We start from the raw sequence: 17,997 nt of genomic DNA on the forward strand, positions 1-17,997 counted from the left end.
GTTACAGAATCATGTCCCTCTGCCTTACCACATTTGGTCGACAGATAGGGCATGTAGGCACAGATTACTGTTGTGTCACTTCCTCTTTACCTCGTTGAGCATTAATTCTCTCCAGGTGGGAGTGTTTCTATTTCTCCCTCACAGACCTACCAGCTCTTTTGTTGGCAACCTACAGACACATTTATTCTATCGTTATGAAAGCCCAACAAAGCCTGTTTTTTTAGACACCCTAAAACAGCCCTAAGACTGTACAAGCTTACTTCTTCTCCGCAAATTTTAAACTATTCTAACTACCTCCATCTTCACCTGGTTCCCCTCTATGACTGACCTCTCCAGTTTCAGACTGCAACATGTCAGCTGCTCTGCTGGAAAAATTATCTTCATTAATGATCTGTACTCCTCTAGAGCAAAGCACAGAGCCTGAAAGGTGAAAAAGGGATCTTTACAGATGCCAAAACTCTTGCTTGCTTATTTTCCAAAGCAATATTTATAAATATTCAGATAAATCTGATAAATATTGGATCTAGAAGTACTTCAGAAAACTGATGTCTCTTAACATAGTCCACCACTGCATCAAGTAATGCAACCTGAAATTTAGCACAGGAACTTATGTAAAGTATGAATCATATGGAAGGGGAAACCACCACTAAATGTGGGATCATGGATTTAAAAACGTACTGTACAATTGGGTACCACGCAGTGGAAACAGGCATTACACACATCTGACCACAGCACATGTTGCCACTCTTTCAGTCCATCTGAGATTAGTTTGGGCCCAGAGAACTTGGCAGTGTTTCTGCACATCATTGATGTATGGCTTTCTCTTTGCGTAATAAGTGATAATATTTTTACAAAGCATGCTCAAGCATGTGTCATGACATTTGTGTTTACTCAAATTCAACAAAGTAATACTCTATATAAATTCATATGTGGGATATATTTATTTGAAGGTAATAAAGGCATGCTAGCTGGATTGTGAACATTGTCTTATTAGCTAAATAGTCACATTAAAGTCCTGGCTTTCATTAGTCCTACTAAATGTTAAATTATTTGGAAATATATCACATTGAAGAAGAACTAGATGAGTGAGACTCATAAAATGTACCTGATAATGGGACTGACTGCTAGAAATTTACCCTTTTTGATAGTTTACTGATTTGAGTTTATTATTTTACTTTGCCATTTTATGTGTCCTATTCACTGCCTGTCTGCATGTGTCACTGAGTTGTGATTTATCAAGTGAGTAAAAGTTAAAAATGGGATTTTGATGTGGTCTAATGCACTAGATTATTACCACAGAGAGCTCGAGCTCTCAAGTTTAAATCTCAGTGGTGCCACTGACATGACTGGTCACCCAGTAGGTAAAATTGGCCAACTGCAATCTCTGCTGTCTGGTCGAGTTTAAGGCACAAAAGGTGGAGAATGCATTTAGTACTGCTCACTGTAAAAATCTATTGCTAACCAGTGTAAAAAAGTAGGCTATTGCACACTTGTCAGAAGTTACAGCAGCTAGTCTGCAGCTCTCCTTAACCAGTGTGGTGGAAGGGGAATTGCAGTTGGAAATTATTTAGAAGAAAATGCCCCAAATCACATACACATCATACATACACATTTTGTGTATGTATGATTTGTGTAAAAACTGTTTATTCAAATTATTCTCCAGGCCACTCAAAGAGAATAGGGGGCCCTGCTGAGTCTGGTTCCTCTCAAGGTTTCTTCCTTTAATTTAAAGGAGTTTTTTCTTGCCACTATCACCCTGGCTGGCTTAACAGGGGTTTTTGGTCTGTCAGTCCTGGATTCTGTAAAGTTGCTTTGAGACAATGTTTATTGTAAACAGCGCAATACAAATAAACTTGACTTGACTTAATTGCAAGACAGTTGGTATTTTTCGATTGGGAAAACTCGAAGTCAAACCTTAACCCAGTTAAAATGCTGTGGCTGAAGATGAAGATGTACCTGAAGATGGCTGGCAAAAATTAAGACTTGTCCTTACTTACTCTTAATGTAGATGTCAAAAAAAAAGCTGTCAAGAAGGTGAGTTGCAGCTTTACCCCAAGCAGCTTTAACCTTGCTATGAATTAAAATTATTTAAATACATAAATAATGGAACCTACTATATAAAATCTACATTCAAGATGTGTACCACAGAGGCCTGCAATAACCACTGCCATCCATTCATCTACAGCAAGACCTTAAATTAACATGTGGCATTTGGCAAACTTAAGAAATTGAGTTGATCCACGGTTAAAGACCCATCGTTGAGGCAGTCCTTTTCCAATACTCATGGCCTGATAAATTAATGCACCCCAACATTGTTTTGTTTTGGTGTATGTGTTTGTAAAAGACTTGCACAGTGACAATTGCAGTAACACATACAGTGTATCACAAAAGTGAGTACACCCCTCACATTTCTGCAAATATTTTATTATATCTTTTCATGGGACAACACTATAGACATGAAACTTGGATATAACTTAGATAGTGTACAACTTGTATAGCAGTGCAGATTTACTGTCTTCTGAAAATAACTCAACACACAGCCATTAATGTCTAAATGGCTGGCAACATAAGTGAGTACACCCCACAGTGAACATGTCCAAATTGTGCCCAAAGTGTCAATATTTTGTGTGACCACCATTATTATCCAGCACTGCCTTAACCCTCCTGGGCATGGAATTCACCAGAGCTGCACAGGTGGTCTGGAAGACTGGAATCCTCTTCCACTCCTCCATGATGACATCACGGAGCTGGTGGATGTTAGACACCTTGAACTCCTCCACCTTCCACTTGAGGATGCGCCACAGGTGCTCAATTGGGTTTAGTCCATCACCTTTACCTTCAGCTTCCTCAGCAAGGCAGTTGTCATCTTGGAGGTTGTGTTTGGGGTCGTTATCCTGTTGGAAAACTGCCATGAGGCCCAGTTTTCGAAGGGAGGGGATCATGCTCTGTTTCAGAATGTCACAGTACATGTTGGAATTCATGTTTCCCTCAATGAACCGCAGCTCCCCAGTGCCAGCAACACTCATGCAGCCCAAGACCATGATGCTACCACCACCATGCTTGACTGTAGGCAAGATACAGTTGTCTTGGTACTTCTCACCAGGGCGCCGCCACATATGCTGGACACCATCTGAGCCAAACAAGTTTATCTTGGTCTCGTCAGACCACAGGGCATTCCAGTAATCCATGTTCTTGGACTGCTTGTCTTCAGCAAACTGTTTGCGGGCTTTCTTGTGCGTCAGCTTCCTTCTGGGATGACGACCATGCAGACCGAGTTGATGCAGTGTGCGGCGTATGGTCTGAGCACTGACAGGCTGACCTCCCACGTCTTCAACCTCTGCAGCAATGCTGGCAGCACTCATGTGTCTATTTTTTAAAGCCAACCTCTGGATATGACGCCGAACACGTGGACTCAACTTCTTTGGTCGACCCTGGCGAAGCCTGTTCCGAGTTGAACCTGTCCTGGAAAACTGCTGTATGACCTTGGCCACCATGCTGTAGCTCAGTTTCAGGGTGTTAGCAATCTTCTTATAGCCCAGGCCATCTTTGTGGAGAGCAACAATTCTATTTCTCACATCCTCAGAGAGTTCTTTGCCATGAGGTGCCATGTTGAATATCCAGTGGCCAGTATGAGAGAATTGTACCCAAAACACCAAATTTAACAGCCCTGCTCCCCATTTACACCTGGGACCTTGACACATGACACCAGGGAGGGACAACGACACATTTGGGCACAATTTGGACATGTTCACTGTGGGGTGTACTCACTTATGTTGCCAGCTATTTAGACATTAATGGCTGTGTGTTGAGTTATTTTCAGAAGACAGTAAATCTGCACTGCTATACAAGCTGTACACTGACTACTCTAAGTTATATCCAAGTTTCATGTCTATAGTGTTGTCCCATGAAAAGATATAATGAAATATTTGCAGAAATGTGAGGGGTGTAGGTAGAATACACTGTAGGTAGAGCAACAGAGAGTAGGATGCGGACAGTAAAGAGCCCTAAGTAAACAAAGGATGGTAAAATAGAAATTGACCTGGGATGTGTGAGGTAGAAAGACATGCATTCACCTGTCTTGGGGCTTAAATTTCTGCTGGTGTCCCTTTAGTGTAGTTATGTGTAAGGATTTGTGATTTTATATGCTGGTACTCTGCTCCCTTTGTTTTGACTGGAAGGCCTAGAGTGAATTCTCAGGGCAGACGACCTGCCTTTCAAAAATGTGTGTGTGTGTGTGTGTGTGTTTATGAAACACATTTGTGTGTAAAAGCACTATGAATAAAGAAAGGTAATTGGGTTGCATGTGGCGATGCACAGCCTGACCTTATCAGAGCAGCCTGAGCTGATAACCGGGGTGACTCACCCGCACCTTGCACACACACACACACACACACACACACACACACACACACAAACACAGACTGTGGCTGAAGATTTTCATAATAACTGGAAATAGAATATGAAAAATATGGAGAGAGAGAGAGAGAGAGAGAGAGAGCTAGGAAGGGATTGAATGATTTTGCTGCTTTAACACCAGGTAAGGTGCTGTAGGCCCTCCACCACATCACTGTGCGGAAATAAATTTTAAAGAGACAGAGAGATTGCTGGTGAGATTGAGGACTTAGGAGAGAAAGCAAACTTTAATAAGCATCCAAAAGCTCTCACAAACACTAAGAAAATAGAGAAGGAACATAGCGGTATAGAAAAATTGATTGTACAAGAATCTGGAACTCTGCTAGATGCAAACAAGACATTTTTATGATGGTGATGGAGGTAAGAGCAGGACTACACTTGCTGTTAACTGCAAACGCATGCATAAGATTCCTGTTGTTCATAACTTGATTTAAAGATAATCTTAGCATGTATGCAAGTGCATTAGCTGAGCTATTAGTGGTAAAAGTATATTTTGATATTATTTTTGATACGGAAATGTTAGCAACAGCACTTAAACCTTGCACTTGTAACAAGCCCACCTGCCCTGGAGATCAGCAATGGGGACAGAAGTTATAAAACCATGCTTATCTGCCATGCCATTTATGGCTAACAGAGGGGGCATGGAGGCGCAGATGATAAACATGCTGGGTTTTTTTTTAACTGGCAGTCACCTGTGCCTCGTTGAGTGATAATTTGCTCTGGGTGAAGGGATGTGTATTTAATTATGGTTTCCTTCTCACAGTGTTGCTAACTCCTCTGTTGGCACCCGTTCTTTTTCTCTGTAAACGTGAAGTTGGAACATTTTGTAAGTGCAATAAAAACTAAAGAATCTGGGATTTGTTAACTCTTTTGAAGCCAGCTGATGGAGTGGCACTCTCACTAATGCATTGCTGTCCCCAGCCATACATACATAATTTCTATGTATTTATGCCCCAGGAGATCCATGGTTATTTCAGCGAGATAATGCTAGGCTTTATTCTTCTCATGCTACAACAGTGTGTCTTTAAAGACACAGAGTGTATGTTCTTGACTGGCAGTCCAGATTTGTCTGTATTATAAATTTTTGGTGCATCATGAAAATGAGAATCAAACAACAGTGATCACATACTGTTAAGCAGCGGAAGTCTAGAATCTGCAAGAATTTGCAGCATCAGTTCCCAAATCATAAAAAAGTGCAAAATTCAGATTTTTTATATTTTTAAATACAGCCAGGTTTAGTGTTTTTGTCAGTTTTTATTAGGTATGTTTTCACAATTTTTAATCAGATCCCATAATCAGAGCTATGTGTATTTGCCAATAAAGATATTGATCAGATACTTACATCCTTTCAGAGTTAAATGGGTTATACACAAAATTAACATACAGAATAGAGTGTCATGGACTCTGATGTCATATGTCAAAATGTCAAGTCTGTTTCAGTACTGGTTCAGCATTGTAGGCCATTATTAATGTTGACAATAATATTCAATATTTGTTTAAGTCTTATGGTCTTTTCTAAAATGACATAAATTAATGATATGATTGTCTGATGCACTGTGATAGACTGGTGCTATTTAGAATATTGAGAATGTCTATGGCTGTTAATGTATTTATAGTAAAAGGAAATGATGGAGTATCATTAATAGTACCATTTAAAAGCTTCTTTAGTCCACATGTTAGAAAAAATATAATGTCAGATTCCGTTCCCAGTATTCTGTTCACCTGCTCACAATAGAAAATCAAATAAAACATGAACACACGTTCTCTTTTAATCAACAAACCTGTTGATTATTTGTGAATCAATGCTTTGTGACAATATGAAAATAGCATTTTGTATTGACTAAGGTTGAGACTTGCTCAGTCTCATGGAATTGTGCATTTTTTATTGAAAAGAAAGACATTAAAAGATTTTTGATCAGACTTCACAATTTACATCTTGCTTATTTACTTTTCAGAGTTAACTGCAAGAGTATGCCAACTAGTAATGGACAATAAACATCTCATAACTATTTGATGCACACAATTCTCCAAACTGATTAATAAATAAATAAATTAATCAATTCGATAGTACTCTATTACATTTCTTAAACAAAGCACCTGTGAAGATTTTGGAACTGCAGCAAAAGTTATTGGGATTTTTTTTTCAAGCTGAGATGGTATAGTGCTCCATCAAAAAAATTAATAAATAAAATAAAGGCAGCAGTGTCCTGTAATCAGAAAGTGTCCACCCATAAAAGACTGGAGGAAGATTAGCCCACATTGTGCATGTGAAATAAAACAGCTCAAGTCTTTAACTCTACACCTACGAGTGCTAACAGGGTATGTGTTCCTAATGAAGAGGTCAGTAAGTTTAAACAGTACTTAGAATCCCAACAACACTACCAGAACAACATGACATTACCATGTAGTGCTTATGAAATAATCATTAAATGTAAACCAAATACATTAATACAGTACAGTGATTGACAGGTGTATTGTAACATAGCATAATAGTAAATAGTGTTTGTAGTACATTGTAATTTGATGTTGCTAATTAGTAAGAACAGTAAGATGTTAAACATAATGATCATCATAATACTGCTAACTCACTAAAACTGCTTACTAAACAGGCAATGCTACTAAATAAAATGTCATCTGAAAGCCAAAAAGAGCTCTTATTGGTGAATTTGAGAATACCAATCACAAGTAGGAGAGACACAGTCAAACCTTCTGATTCTTATATTAGAGCTTTGAGCTTTTAGGGGCTTGTGTTTAATTATTGTGTAGTCACTGTCTGTTAGGAGTTTTGTATCTTCTCTACATGTCTGGTATTTTAATATACTCCCACCTTCAAAAAATATGCAAAAGGTGATATGTGAATGTGCAATCTGTAATTGGTTAGCATCCTTTTCAAGGGGCATTCCTGCCTTGCTCCCAGTTGTTCTGGGTTGTTCTGGACTCACTGTGCTGGTTTTTAGCCTCTGTTGTGCAGATCTAGTTTATTGGCTACTCTAAAGTGCCTTCAAAAGGAATGAATTATTGAGTAACTAATTTTAAAACTGACTATTTGACTTGTATATAGCAAGTCAGAGCACTGGCAAGGGCAGTTTAGCTTTCTGTTGGAATGACCCATATGTGTACCCTGTCTTCTCTCAGGGCCTTTCTCATTTTAGGCTAATAGTAGTGTGAGAGGTTTGTAAAATGTATCTAGCTCCATCTGTGTTGTAAGCAAATAGAGCAAATATACTACGCTAACTGGGTACAACAGTAAAACCAACACCAAGATGATTTCTGTTTGTCTTGTTGCAGTTGTTGTGGTCTTTAATTTTAGAAGCGCTGTTTCAAGTTTGTCTTTTTCATGACTATGTTTTAATAAAATCTATTGCTGTTTGATTGTGGTGCTTTTATTGTCTTAATCCAGTTTTAGTTCTGTGATGATTGCATTCAACCAGTCAACATTCTGCAGTGTTTCACCCTCCACCCATATGGCCTGTTTTGGTTTACCTGGTCACTGGTCTAGAAGGGTAACCAAATTCAACACAGGTACCTCAGTACAATACGGGTGGCTTGGCAACAGGGAACAACCTCTAAATACAGCTATGTGTATTTAAAAAAGTACAATAGCAAAGCTTGCAGCATTGCCCTGGGCTACTGGACACTTTTGGTGTGAAACACACTGTGTGTGTGTGTGTGTGTGTGTGTGTGTGTGTGTGTGTGTGTGTGTGTGCGTGCTGGCAGACTGAGTCGACTTGTTCAGCAGTGATAGGATCTCACTCAGTAATGACTGTGGATATTGCCTTTGGAGCTTCTACTCAGGTACTAAGGAAGAATTGTGCCCTGCAGCTCTACAGTGTCCTGGGTTAAGTGCAACACATCCGTCTCAATTTCTGTGTTGCAGACCAAACCCAGTCAGTGCAAAAGTGGAGAAACACTTTTTCACACACAAGCATTCTGTATAGTTTGTAATTGTAATGAGCTTGTAATGTTTAGGCTTAATCAACAATGCCTGCCCAAGTCCTATACTGTATATACATGTATGTATGTAATTAAAGGATTCATTTTTAATTGTTACTTTTTGTGTAGGTGATGGGTCCTCCTGCAGCAGGAGCTTTCAAAGAGCGCCCAGCCAAACCCACAGCTTTTCGGAAATTCTATGAACGTGGAGACTTCCCAATAGCGCTGGAGCATGATACAAAAGGCAATCGTATTGCCTGGAAGGTACCATATTGTCTTTACTTAAGACAGATTTATGCTGTGCTATGTTATGTCCTCCAAAAGGGCCATTTGCCGTCTAGCTTGTTATAAATCTTTTCTATATGGGATCACATCAGCTTGAGCTGTAATATTTTTATGAATTAATCATACTTTCAGTAAAAATAACTTTTTATTGTTGTTCTGTGTATTTAACTCATTGTGTCCTTCTAAAAACACTGGGCAAAGAGTGTTGTAATAAACCTTCTGTTCAGATTTTATCAAGGCTAGTTAAACTGGTGTTATTATTCCATCTATTATTGCTAGGATCTTATTGTTGTACTTCAGTCTTAGGTTTATTTTATTGTACAGTGGCCTTAGTGGCTATGGTGTCACACACTAACATGTTTAAAAACAAATGCGCTTTTGCTAAAGTATTGTGTTGTTTATGACTCCTTTAAATGAAGTCACAGTTGTGGCATATATTTTATGGAGGTGACCATAAACTCTGTCCTGGACCTGTTTGAACAACTCTCTCTTGATAGTGATTGTTTAGACATGCTCTATAACAATATTTGGAGCTTTTTAGGACCAAGTGCAATTACATTAAGAACATCCAACTCAACACTATGTAAATTCTGATGACATCTAGAACTGGATACATCAGAACTAATTTAAGTGTTTGTGAGGAGGTGATGAAGAAGGACTATACAGAGGACTTACAACCAAGCTGGGTCTGGACCTAGGTGCAGTGGCTGAACAGAATCAGAACAAAAAGAGCCTAAAGGGATAAATGTCATGTGATCAAAACAAGGCAAACATTTTACAGTGTGAGTTTACTGGCAGGCCTGTTAAAAACAAAGAAACAACAAGACTAAAGCCTTTAGAAGGGCAAACATGATCGGATTCCCGTTTGCACCGATCGATTTGCAAAAAAGAAAATTAAAGAATATTTAACTCTAGAGAGGTGAAAGCACTAGCTCAGAACTGGCATCAGCAACACGCAAGCTACCAATGTGCCACAATGCCTCTTCCTCAACCTTGTCTTATTTTCACACAAATAATTCTATTGCGAGAGCTCTCTGTAAAGGGGTATAACGATATTTTTGGGATAATATGCATTACTCCTTTTTTCTTTGAATATAAATAGATTATTATTGAACAGTAATATTTTTGTTCTTTCTGACCAGAGTGTTTTGTTCTGATTTGTTTAAATTGTCTATTAGGAGATTAGTTTTGCGTATAGATACAACTAAAGGTAATTACATTTCAATACATTGTCTACTGTTTGTGTAACCATAGTTCTAGACCATAGTCTAAATATTTCCTACTGGGATAAAATGTTCCGTATGCGAATTTGAAGGACGTAAATACACTAAATGTATATTAAATACTTGTCCCCCTTACTGTTTATTGATAAAGATTTGGAATGAAAAACCATATATAGTACTAAACTGTACTGTAAAATAGTTATTTTAGCTTCAGTATATTTTTAAATGAATACATTATAAAATTATTGGATGGAGTATACCTGAATGTAATAATATTGACAGAGACATTAGTGTTAGAGCATGTCACGTTCTGTAAGTAAACATGCAGCTACTTTCCTTTGGGAACTCTGCTCTATATTCTGTTTTCTTACACACCTTATTGCCTCTTGTTCTCTTTTTCTTTGTCACTTCTGTTCATAGAAAAAAACACCTTACAATGTCAATGTTTGTTAAATTTTTAATAATGTCTGTCTTTTCTCTATCCTCAAGCTTTTATGAAAATTGCTTGCAGCAAAAAGCAAGTGTTGTATAAAATCGTTGCTGTCATATCTAATGCAGCTGTTCTGCTTACTGATTTTAGTGCTGCTGATGCTGAGTTGTGTTCCTATCTACTTTTTCTCCTCCTGCTTGTGGGATTTAGTTATGCACATTGCAAATATGCTTGTCTCAGAAAGAAGTATTATACATTGTGTGTGTGTGTGTTTGGCTGATTAGGCCAGTAATGTTTGTATGGCTGTGCTAGCATTGAGTAACCTCCAGGGCAGCAGTTCAGGATAAGGTTACAGGATCAATCAGACCCATAACGAGAACACACACACATTTACTCATAGTGTTGACTCAGTTAGGCTGACAGTGCAGTACGGTGAAATTGGATTGATAAATTAACTAACCCGAAGACTCACAAAGATCACAGTAACTGACTGACTACATTTAAAAAAGTGGTATAAAATATTAGTAATGGGTGACATAGATGGCCTTGCACAGTTGTAGAAGTCTAGGAGTCTTTTTTTGCTTTCTGTTACTGTGTGTATAAGCTTTGCTTCTATATGGACATGTTTAAGTGGAACACAGGTTTGAGTATAGTAAAGTCAAATATGATAGTTATGACTGTTGAAAGAATAAATACAAGGTAAGCAAAGACAATTGCTTTCACTGTCCATTTATTTCAGAGTTTCTTTATTTTTAAGAATACAGGAGAACAAAATAACAAAATGTGCACAGTGTACCGTACACAAAGCTTGTGTGAAATACAGCGATAGTTCATAAGGTTATTTTTAAGGCTGTTTTGTTTAGGTGATAACCCTCTCTGTGTTGGTTGCATTTCTAAAGCTGAACTGTCTTATTTTTTATTTCTTAGCTTTTGCAGCACTTTAGGAGAGGACACTACATCAGAGATTTAGGGCCATTTTTATATTTCAAAAAATAAAGTTGAAATACTTTGAGAATAAAATCAAAATATTATGGCCAAGGGGTGTGCAACAGAAAGAGAGCAATTACCCTCCTTATGTTAAAGTAATGGACATTGAGGATGAATTTATACTTTCATATTGCTTTCACAAATAAAAAAATTAGCATTAGTTTAATGTTACACCTAATTCTTTCAATCAGATACCAAAAAAAATTAACAGTGACCTGAAAACACAGTTGTTGGACACAGAAAACTAGATTTTAACAAAATAAAACAAAACACAGTACATTAAGAAAATGTTATAATTATAATAAAAGCAGAGTCTATTTTATTTAGTATAATTTTATTTGTTTAAAAGGCAAAGTTATCCACCACACTTACGACCCTTTAGTCATGACAGGGTGGTAAGAAAGTAGTCATGCAGTTTACCAAAGTTAGCTTACTGAATAAAAATATATAAGAAATGGAAAATCATCTCATCTTGAATTCAAAATGAAATTAAAATGCATTATTTGCTATTTTAAAGCCACTGAATCCTTTGGCTGAATCAACTCTGAGTGGCTTTTTGTCTCTCACATTTTGATTTTCTTAGCATTCTTCCTTGATAGCGTGCCAGTTGACTGGTGGACCAAGTAGCTGGTGTCTGGCTGTGGTGGTGGAACAAGTAGGTGGTGGTAACCCTAACCTTAACCATTGGCGCAGTGTTGAATTGCAACTAATTAAAATAACGTTTTCACAGTTTTTATATTTTTACTCTGGTAAATACCAACATTCCACTTGTCAACCAGGGCACATGTCCATCTGTGTGCAAATATGTGTATACTGTAGATGCAAAAGTTCTAGGAATGTTTAAATGTCAAGGTCGATATGGGAGAGAAAGCAGGGGAATATAGAGTACCAGAGGGGTGGGAGGCAGCGTATTTTTAGTTGCTCTGAGAGCTCTAATACCTCTCTCTTAGCTGGAGTGCTGTAGCAGCAACAGGAGCGTATGTGTGTATGTGTACAACACAAGTGTGTGTCGGTAGGAGAAGCATATGTAGAAAGCTGATAAGAGCCAGCTCAGGTGTGGTTAAGTGTGCTGTAGGAGTCCCTGCTGTTATTTCAAAGCCTTGGAAACAGAATGGGATAGACGCAAAGAGACAGAATAGTTTGTGGATAGTAGTTACCAGGGGTGCTGTATGTAATTTTCTTGCTAACGGCAGCCAAAATATCCTGCTGCTTTAATTTTTGTCACCCTTCCTTTTTTCTAAACACACTCCTGCAATTATTTCTTTATTCAATTATAGTTTTTTAGTTCTAGTCTTTTTTTTGCTTTTTTTTTGTTTTTACTTTAGCAGCTGTATATATTTGTACAGTGTATCACAAAAGTGAGTACACCCCTCACATTTCTGCAAATATTTCATTATATCTTTTCATGGGACAACACTATAGACATGAAACTTGGATATAACTTAGAGTAGTCAGTGTACAACTTGTATAGCAGTGTAGATTTACTGTCTTCTGAAAATATCTCAACACACAGCCATTAATGTCTAAATGGCTGGCAACATAAGTGAGTACACCCCACAGTGAACATGTCCAAATTGTGCCCAAAGTGTCAATATTTTGTGTGACCACCATTATTATCCAGCACTGCCTTAACCCTCCTGGGCATGGAATTCACCAGAGCTGCACAGGTTGCTACTGGAATCCTCTTCCACTCCTCCATGATGACATCACGGAGCTGGTGGATGTTAGACACCTTGAACTCCTCCACCTTCCACTTGAGGATGCGCCACAGGTGCTCAATTGGGTTTAGTCCATCACCTTTACCTTCAGCTTCCTCAGCAAGGCAGTTGTCATCTTGGAGGTTGTGTTTGGGGTCGTTATCCTGTTGGAAAACTGCCATGAGGCCAAGTTTTCGAAGGGAGGGGATCATGCTCTGTTTCAGAATGTCACAGTACATGTTGGAATTCATGTTTCCCTCAATGAACTGCAGCTCCCCAGTGCCAGCAACACTCATGCAGCCCAAGACCATGATGCTACCACCACCATGCTTGACTGTAGGCAAGATACAGTTGTCTTGGTACTTCTCACCAGGGCGCCGCCACACATGCTGGACACCATCTGAGCCAAACAAGTTTATCTTGGTCTCGTCAGACCACAGGGCATTCCAGTAATCCATGTTCTTGGACTGCTTGTCTTCAGCAAACTGTTTGCGGGCTTTCTTGTGCGTCAGCTTCCTTCTGGGATGACGACCATGCAGACCGAGTTGATGCAGTGTGCGGTGTATGGTCTGAGCACTGACAGGCTGACCTCCCACGTCTTCAACCTCTGCAGCAATGCTGGCAGCACTCATGTGTCTATTTTTTAAAGCCGACCTCTGGATATGACGCCGAACACGTGGACTCAACTTCTTTGGTCGACCCTGGCGAAGCCTGTTCCGAGTGGAACCTGTCCTGGAAAACCGCTGTATGACCTTGGCCACCATGCTGTAGCTCAGTTTCAGGGTGTTAGCAATCTTCTTATAGCCCAGGCCATCTTTGTGGAGAGCAACAATTCTATTTCTCACATCCTCAGAGAGTTCTTTGCCATGAGGTGCCATGTTGAATATCCAGTGGCCAGTATGAGAGAATTGTACCCAAAACACCAAATTTAACAGCCCTGCTCCCCATTCACACCTGGGACCTTGACACATGACACCAGGGAGGGACAACGACACATTTGGGCACAATTTGGACATGTTCACTGTGGGATGTACTCACTTATGTTGCAGCTATTTAGACATTAATGGCTGTGTGTTGAGTTATTTTCAGAAGACAGTAAATCTACACTGCTATACAAGCTGGACACTGACTACTCTAAGTTATATCCAAGTTTTATGTCTATAGTGTTGTCCCATGAAAAGATATAATGAAATATTTGCAAAAATGTGAGGGGTGTACTCACTTTTGTGACACACTGTATATATTTGTTTAGTTTTTTCCCCATGCTCCTACTCCTGACATACTTTTGTCTGAATAAAATCATAGAAGCATTTCATAAGAAAATCAATGCAAACATGATTCACAGCCTCAAACCTCCTCTTGGGGATTGTAAGAAGGGGGTAGGTAAAGGGGACTTTAAGGGCGATCAATTAATCTGATCAAGTGCTTTAGGAAATGGAGAGTGTAAGCACTCCATAGGGACACGCATCCATCTTCTCTTTCAGATTAAATTATTGCAGGAATGGCTGGAGGAGTGGGTGGGTAATGGGTCTATGCATGTCTGATGTGTGTGAAATATAAATGTGGGTGTATATGGTACTCTTTGCTCACCATTGATGATTAGTAATTGGTTTTACCTTTTCTTTTCCTTTACCAAACTCCGAACTTGCAGGTGAACATCAAACCTGTAGATGTGCTGCTTTTAAAGCTCATCCTGAGCCTAGCCACACATCTTCCAATCCCAAAACCACCACACAATCATCCAGTTTTACTTTTTAAAGTTTCCTTACATTAACTTTAACTTCTGTATTAAAAGCAGGTTATTCTGTATTAAATCATATATAAAAAAAATCATTTGGCCTTATTTTAATAACATCTTGAGTAACACCCATCAAAGTCCAGTAAATATTACATTCCATAATATTTTATAAATGAAGTACAGTTTGTTGGAAGTTGAGAAATTCTGAAAATGCAATATGAACAAGAATCAATAGGTTGTTTTTTTACTTATTTAAATGACGAAAGTACAACAAAATTTTAACATATGAACATTTGAGCTTCATATGAACAGTACTGAGAGATGGAGCTTATATAAATAAATAAATGTTAAAAATTACTTTTAAACACAAGTTGTAAAATGTAATGAACAAAAATGGAAATTTATTGTGAGGAAAAAGTTAGGACACCCCCACATTTATTACTACTTCAAATGTCTAAAATTACAATCAGGTGCACCACATCAGCTGCATTCATTAGACCATCATTAGAGGACATTGGAGTTTTATTTAGACCTCAGACATTAGTTTGGTTTGCTCTTGATTATTGAAGTAAAATCTAAAGAGCTCTCTGAGGCCTTCAGAAAGAAGATTGTAAATGCATATGAGTCTGGGAAGGGATTTAAAAAGATCTCAAAACAATTAGAAATCAGCCATTCCATTGTCCTGAAAATAATTTACAAGTGGTGAACATTTAAAACAACTGCAAACATGGCCAGGTCCGGCCGTCCTAGCAAGTTTAGCCCAAGAGCAGACCGCAAGATGTGTAAAGAAGTCTTCAATAATCCTACAATGTCATAACAGGACCTACAGGTAGCTCGTTCCACAGTTGATGTCAAGGTACATGCATCTACCATCAGAAAGAGACTGCACAAGTTTGATTTTTATGGGAGGTCTGCATAAAAGAAAATCATCAGGGCAAGACTAACAAGACTAAAGTTTGCCAGAGAACACCTAGACAAAGACCAGGACTTCTGGAACAACTTCTGTGCTTTGGACAGATGAATTCAATGCTGAATTATTTGGGCACAGTAACAGAAGACATGTTTGGCACAAACCAAACACAGCATTTGAGCACAAGAACCTCATACCAACTGTAAAGCATGGAGGTGGAAATGTCATGGTTTGGGGCTGCTTTGCAGCAGCAGGGCCTGGCAAGCTCTCCATTAGAATCCACGATGCATTCTTCACTGTATCAGAGGGTGCTTGAGGAAAATGTAAGACCATCTGTCCAAAAACTGAAGCGGAGGTTGACCATGCAACATGACAACAACCCAAAACATTCCAGTAAATCCACCAAGGAATGGTTCAGAAGAAAAAAAAGGAGAGTTTTGGAATGGCCAAGTCAAAGCCTGGATCTTAATCCTATTGAGATGCTGTGGGGTGATTTGAAACGGGCTGTGCATGCAGGAAACCCCTCAAACCTCACACAGCTGAAGACATTTTGCATGGAGGAGTGGGAAAAACTTTCTCCTAGTCGATGTCAGAGACTGGTAGATGGTTATAGGAAATGTCTAATTGAGGTTATTTCAGCCAAATGGGGAAATACCAGCTATTAGGGCATAGAGTGCCCTAACTTTTTCCTCACAATAAATGTCCATTTTGTTCATTACATTTTACAACTTGTGTTTAAAAGTAATTTTTCAGTTTTATTTGTTTAATGATATAAGCTCCATCTCTCAATACTGTTCAAATGAAGCTCAAATGTCCATATGTTTAAATATGTTCAAAAAGACAAAGGTTCTCAAGGGGTGTCCTAACTTTTTCACATGATTATAGCTAAATGGGTGCTGGGGTGCTTCAGAAAAACATATTAATTCTGGTGCTGAATCAAGAATTGCAATAATAAACAGAAACATGTGCCACCCAAAACGCTTAAAATTTTACCTTAATTAAATTTTACTTTTTCAACAAACCTATGAGTACTATGAATTTACTGTCTTGCAATGCTTATCTCTATGCTTTTCTATAACACCATGGCTCTTTAGTCATTTTTTAACAGTTTAAGTTTTATAAAAGTTCCTTCTGCATTGTGACATTTAAAATTATTAGGAATCCTCAGGAGGCAGGGGCAGCAGAGTGACACAGCAGGTAGTTTAGGTCTGCACAGCACCAACATTCTGTGTTTGATCATTGTCTCCCAGGGCTTAGCATATTTGGCGCCTTAGGCAAGATTCACCCCATTTCCCCCTCACCACAGCAGGCTGTCAGGGTCAGGATTATTATTGTTTGGTAGCTCCTCCAGAAGGTCCACAATTTATGTATCATTTATGTTAATAGGCAAGATCCTGTGATATTAAATGTAAACTAACTTCTAGCTTTTTTAAGAACTTTGTGTTGGGGATATTTGTTTGCAACGTTTTGTCATATTGTGCTGGTTGTAGCATGTGTTATGCATGTTTATTGTTTAAAAAGTTGAATAAATTATAGTCTTCTTTGTCTGAATTCTGATAAAACAGAAACACTTATGTGGCTCAAAAATAAGAAACAACAATAAAAAGTACAATGTCTTTCCACATGATTGGACTGCTGCAACATTTTGATGGCTGGGTACCCTGCAATCTTTTTAGATCTTGGCAAGTTCATACTACTGTTGCAAATTTTTTCAAGAAAAGGAAGTCTGGCCATATTATCTCAGTTTTATTCTTTTTATATTAAATATCATTTAATCTTTTAACAGCAAAGTTAAAGTATTACCCATATTATAGTATTACCCATAAGCCTCAAATGGTTTAAACTGAGAATATAATTCAGAAAGAAGAGCGGTGTTCCAAAGCATATTTAAAATTAAAGCTCTAGAACTGATCTAGTTGAACAGTGTACTTGTTTAACCTGGCCTGTTTATAGCTAATTTCATTAAATGTATAATTTATGACTTTAGTCATTTTTTATGAATTTGTTTATATATTTTATTTCATCAGTTATTTTATTTTTATTTCTTTACTTAATTTATTGTCTGTTTTACCACCGCTTTATTGAAGGACGAAGGGCAGGAAACAGGTCAGGGGCAGTCGCAGGGCAGGTCGCCAGTCCATCATATTGCAAACACTCACACACACTCATACATTGGGACTTTAGTAGCTCCAGTTAACCTGACCACACGTCTTTGGACTATTGGAGGAATCCTGAGTACCTGAAGGAAAACCACACAGACAAACTTCACACAGAAAGGACCTGAACCGTCTCACGTGGTAATCGAACCCTGGACCTTCTTGCTTTGAAGCCACAGTGCCACTTTAGTACCTCTTTAGTCACAGATTCATTTGAATCATGAT

The 17,997-nt window shown here is 38.4% G+C and overlaps 1 protein-coding gene across 1 annotated transcript in view; it reads left to right on the forward strand.

The window, feature by feature from the left end:
* pacrg (PARK2 co-regulated) overlaps positions 1-17,997 on the forward strand; it is a 219,649-nt gene that overhangs the window by 15,860 nt on the left and 185,792 nt on the right. The window contains exon 2 of the mRNA XM_063007556.1: positions 8,476-8,610. Coding sequence (XP_062863626.1) covers positions 8,476-8,610 — 135 coding nt within the window. The remainder of the gene's footprint in view (positions 1-8,475; positions 8,611-17,997) is intronic.

Source organism: Trichomycterus rosablanca, chromosome 13 (assembly GCF_030014385.1).
Source record: "Trichomycterus rosablanca isolate fTriRos1 chromosome 13, fTriRos1.hap1, whole genome shotgun sequence".
NCBI lineage: Eukaryota > Metazoa > Chordata > Actinopteri > Siluriformes > Trichomycteridae > Trichomycterus > Trichomycterus rosablanca.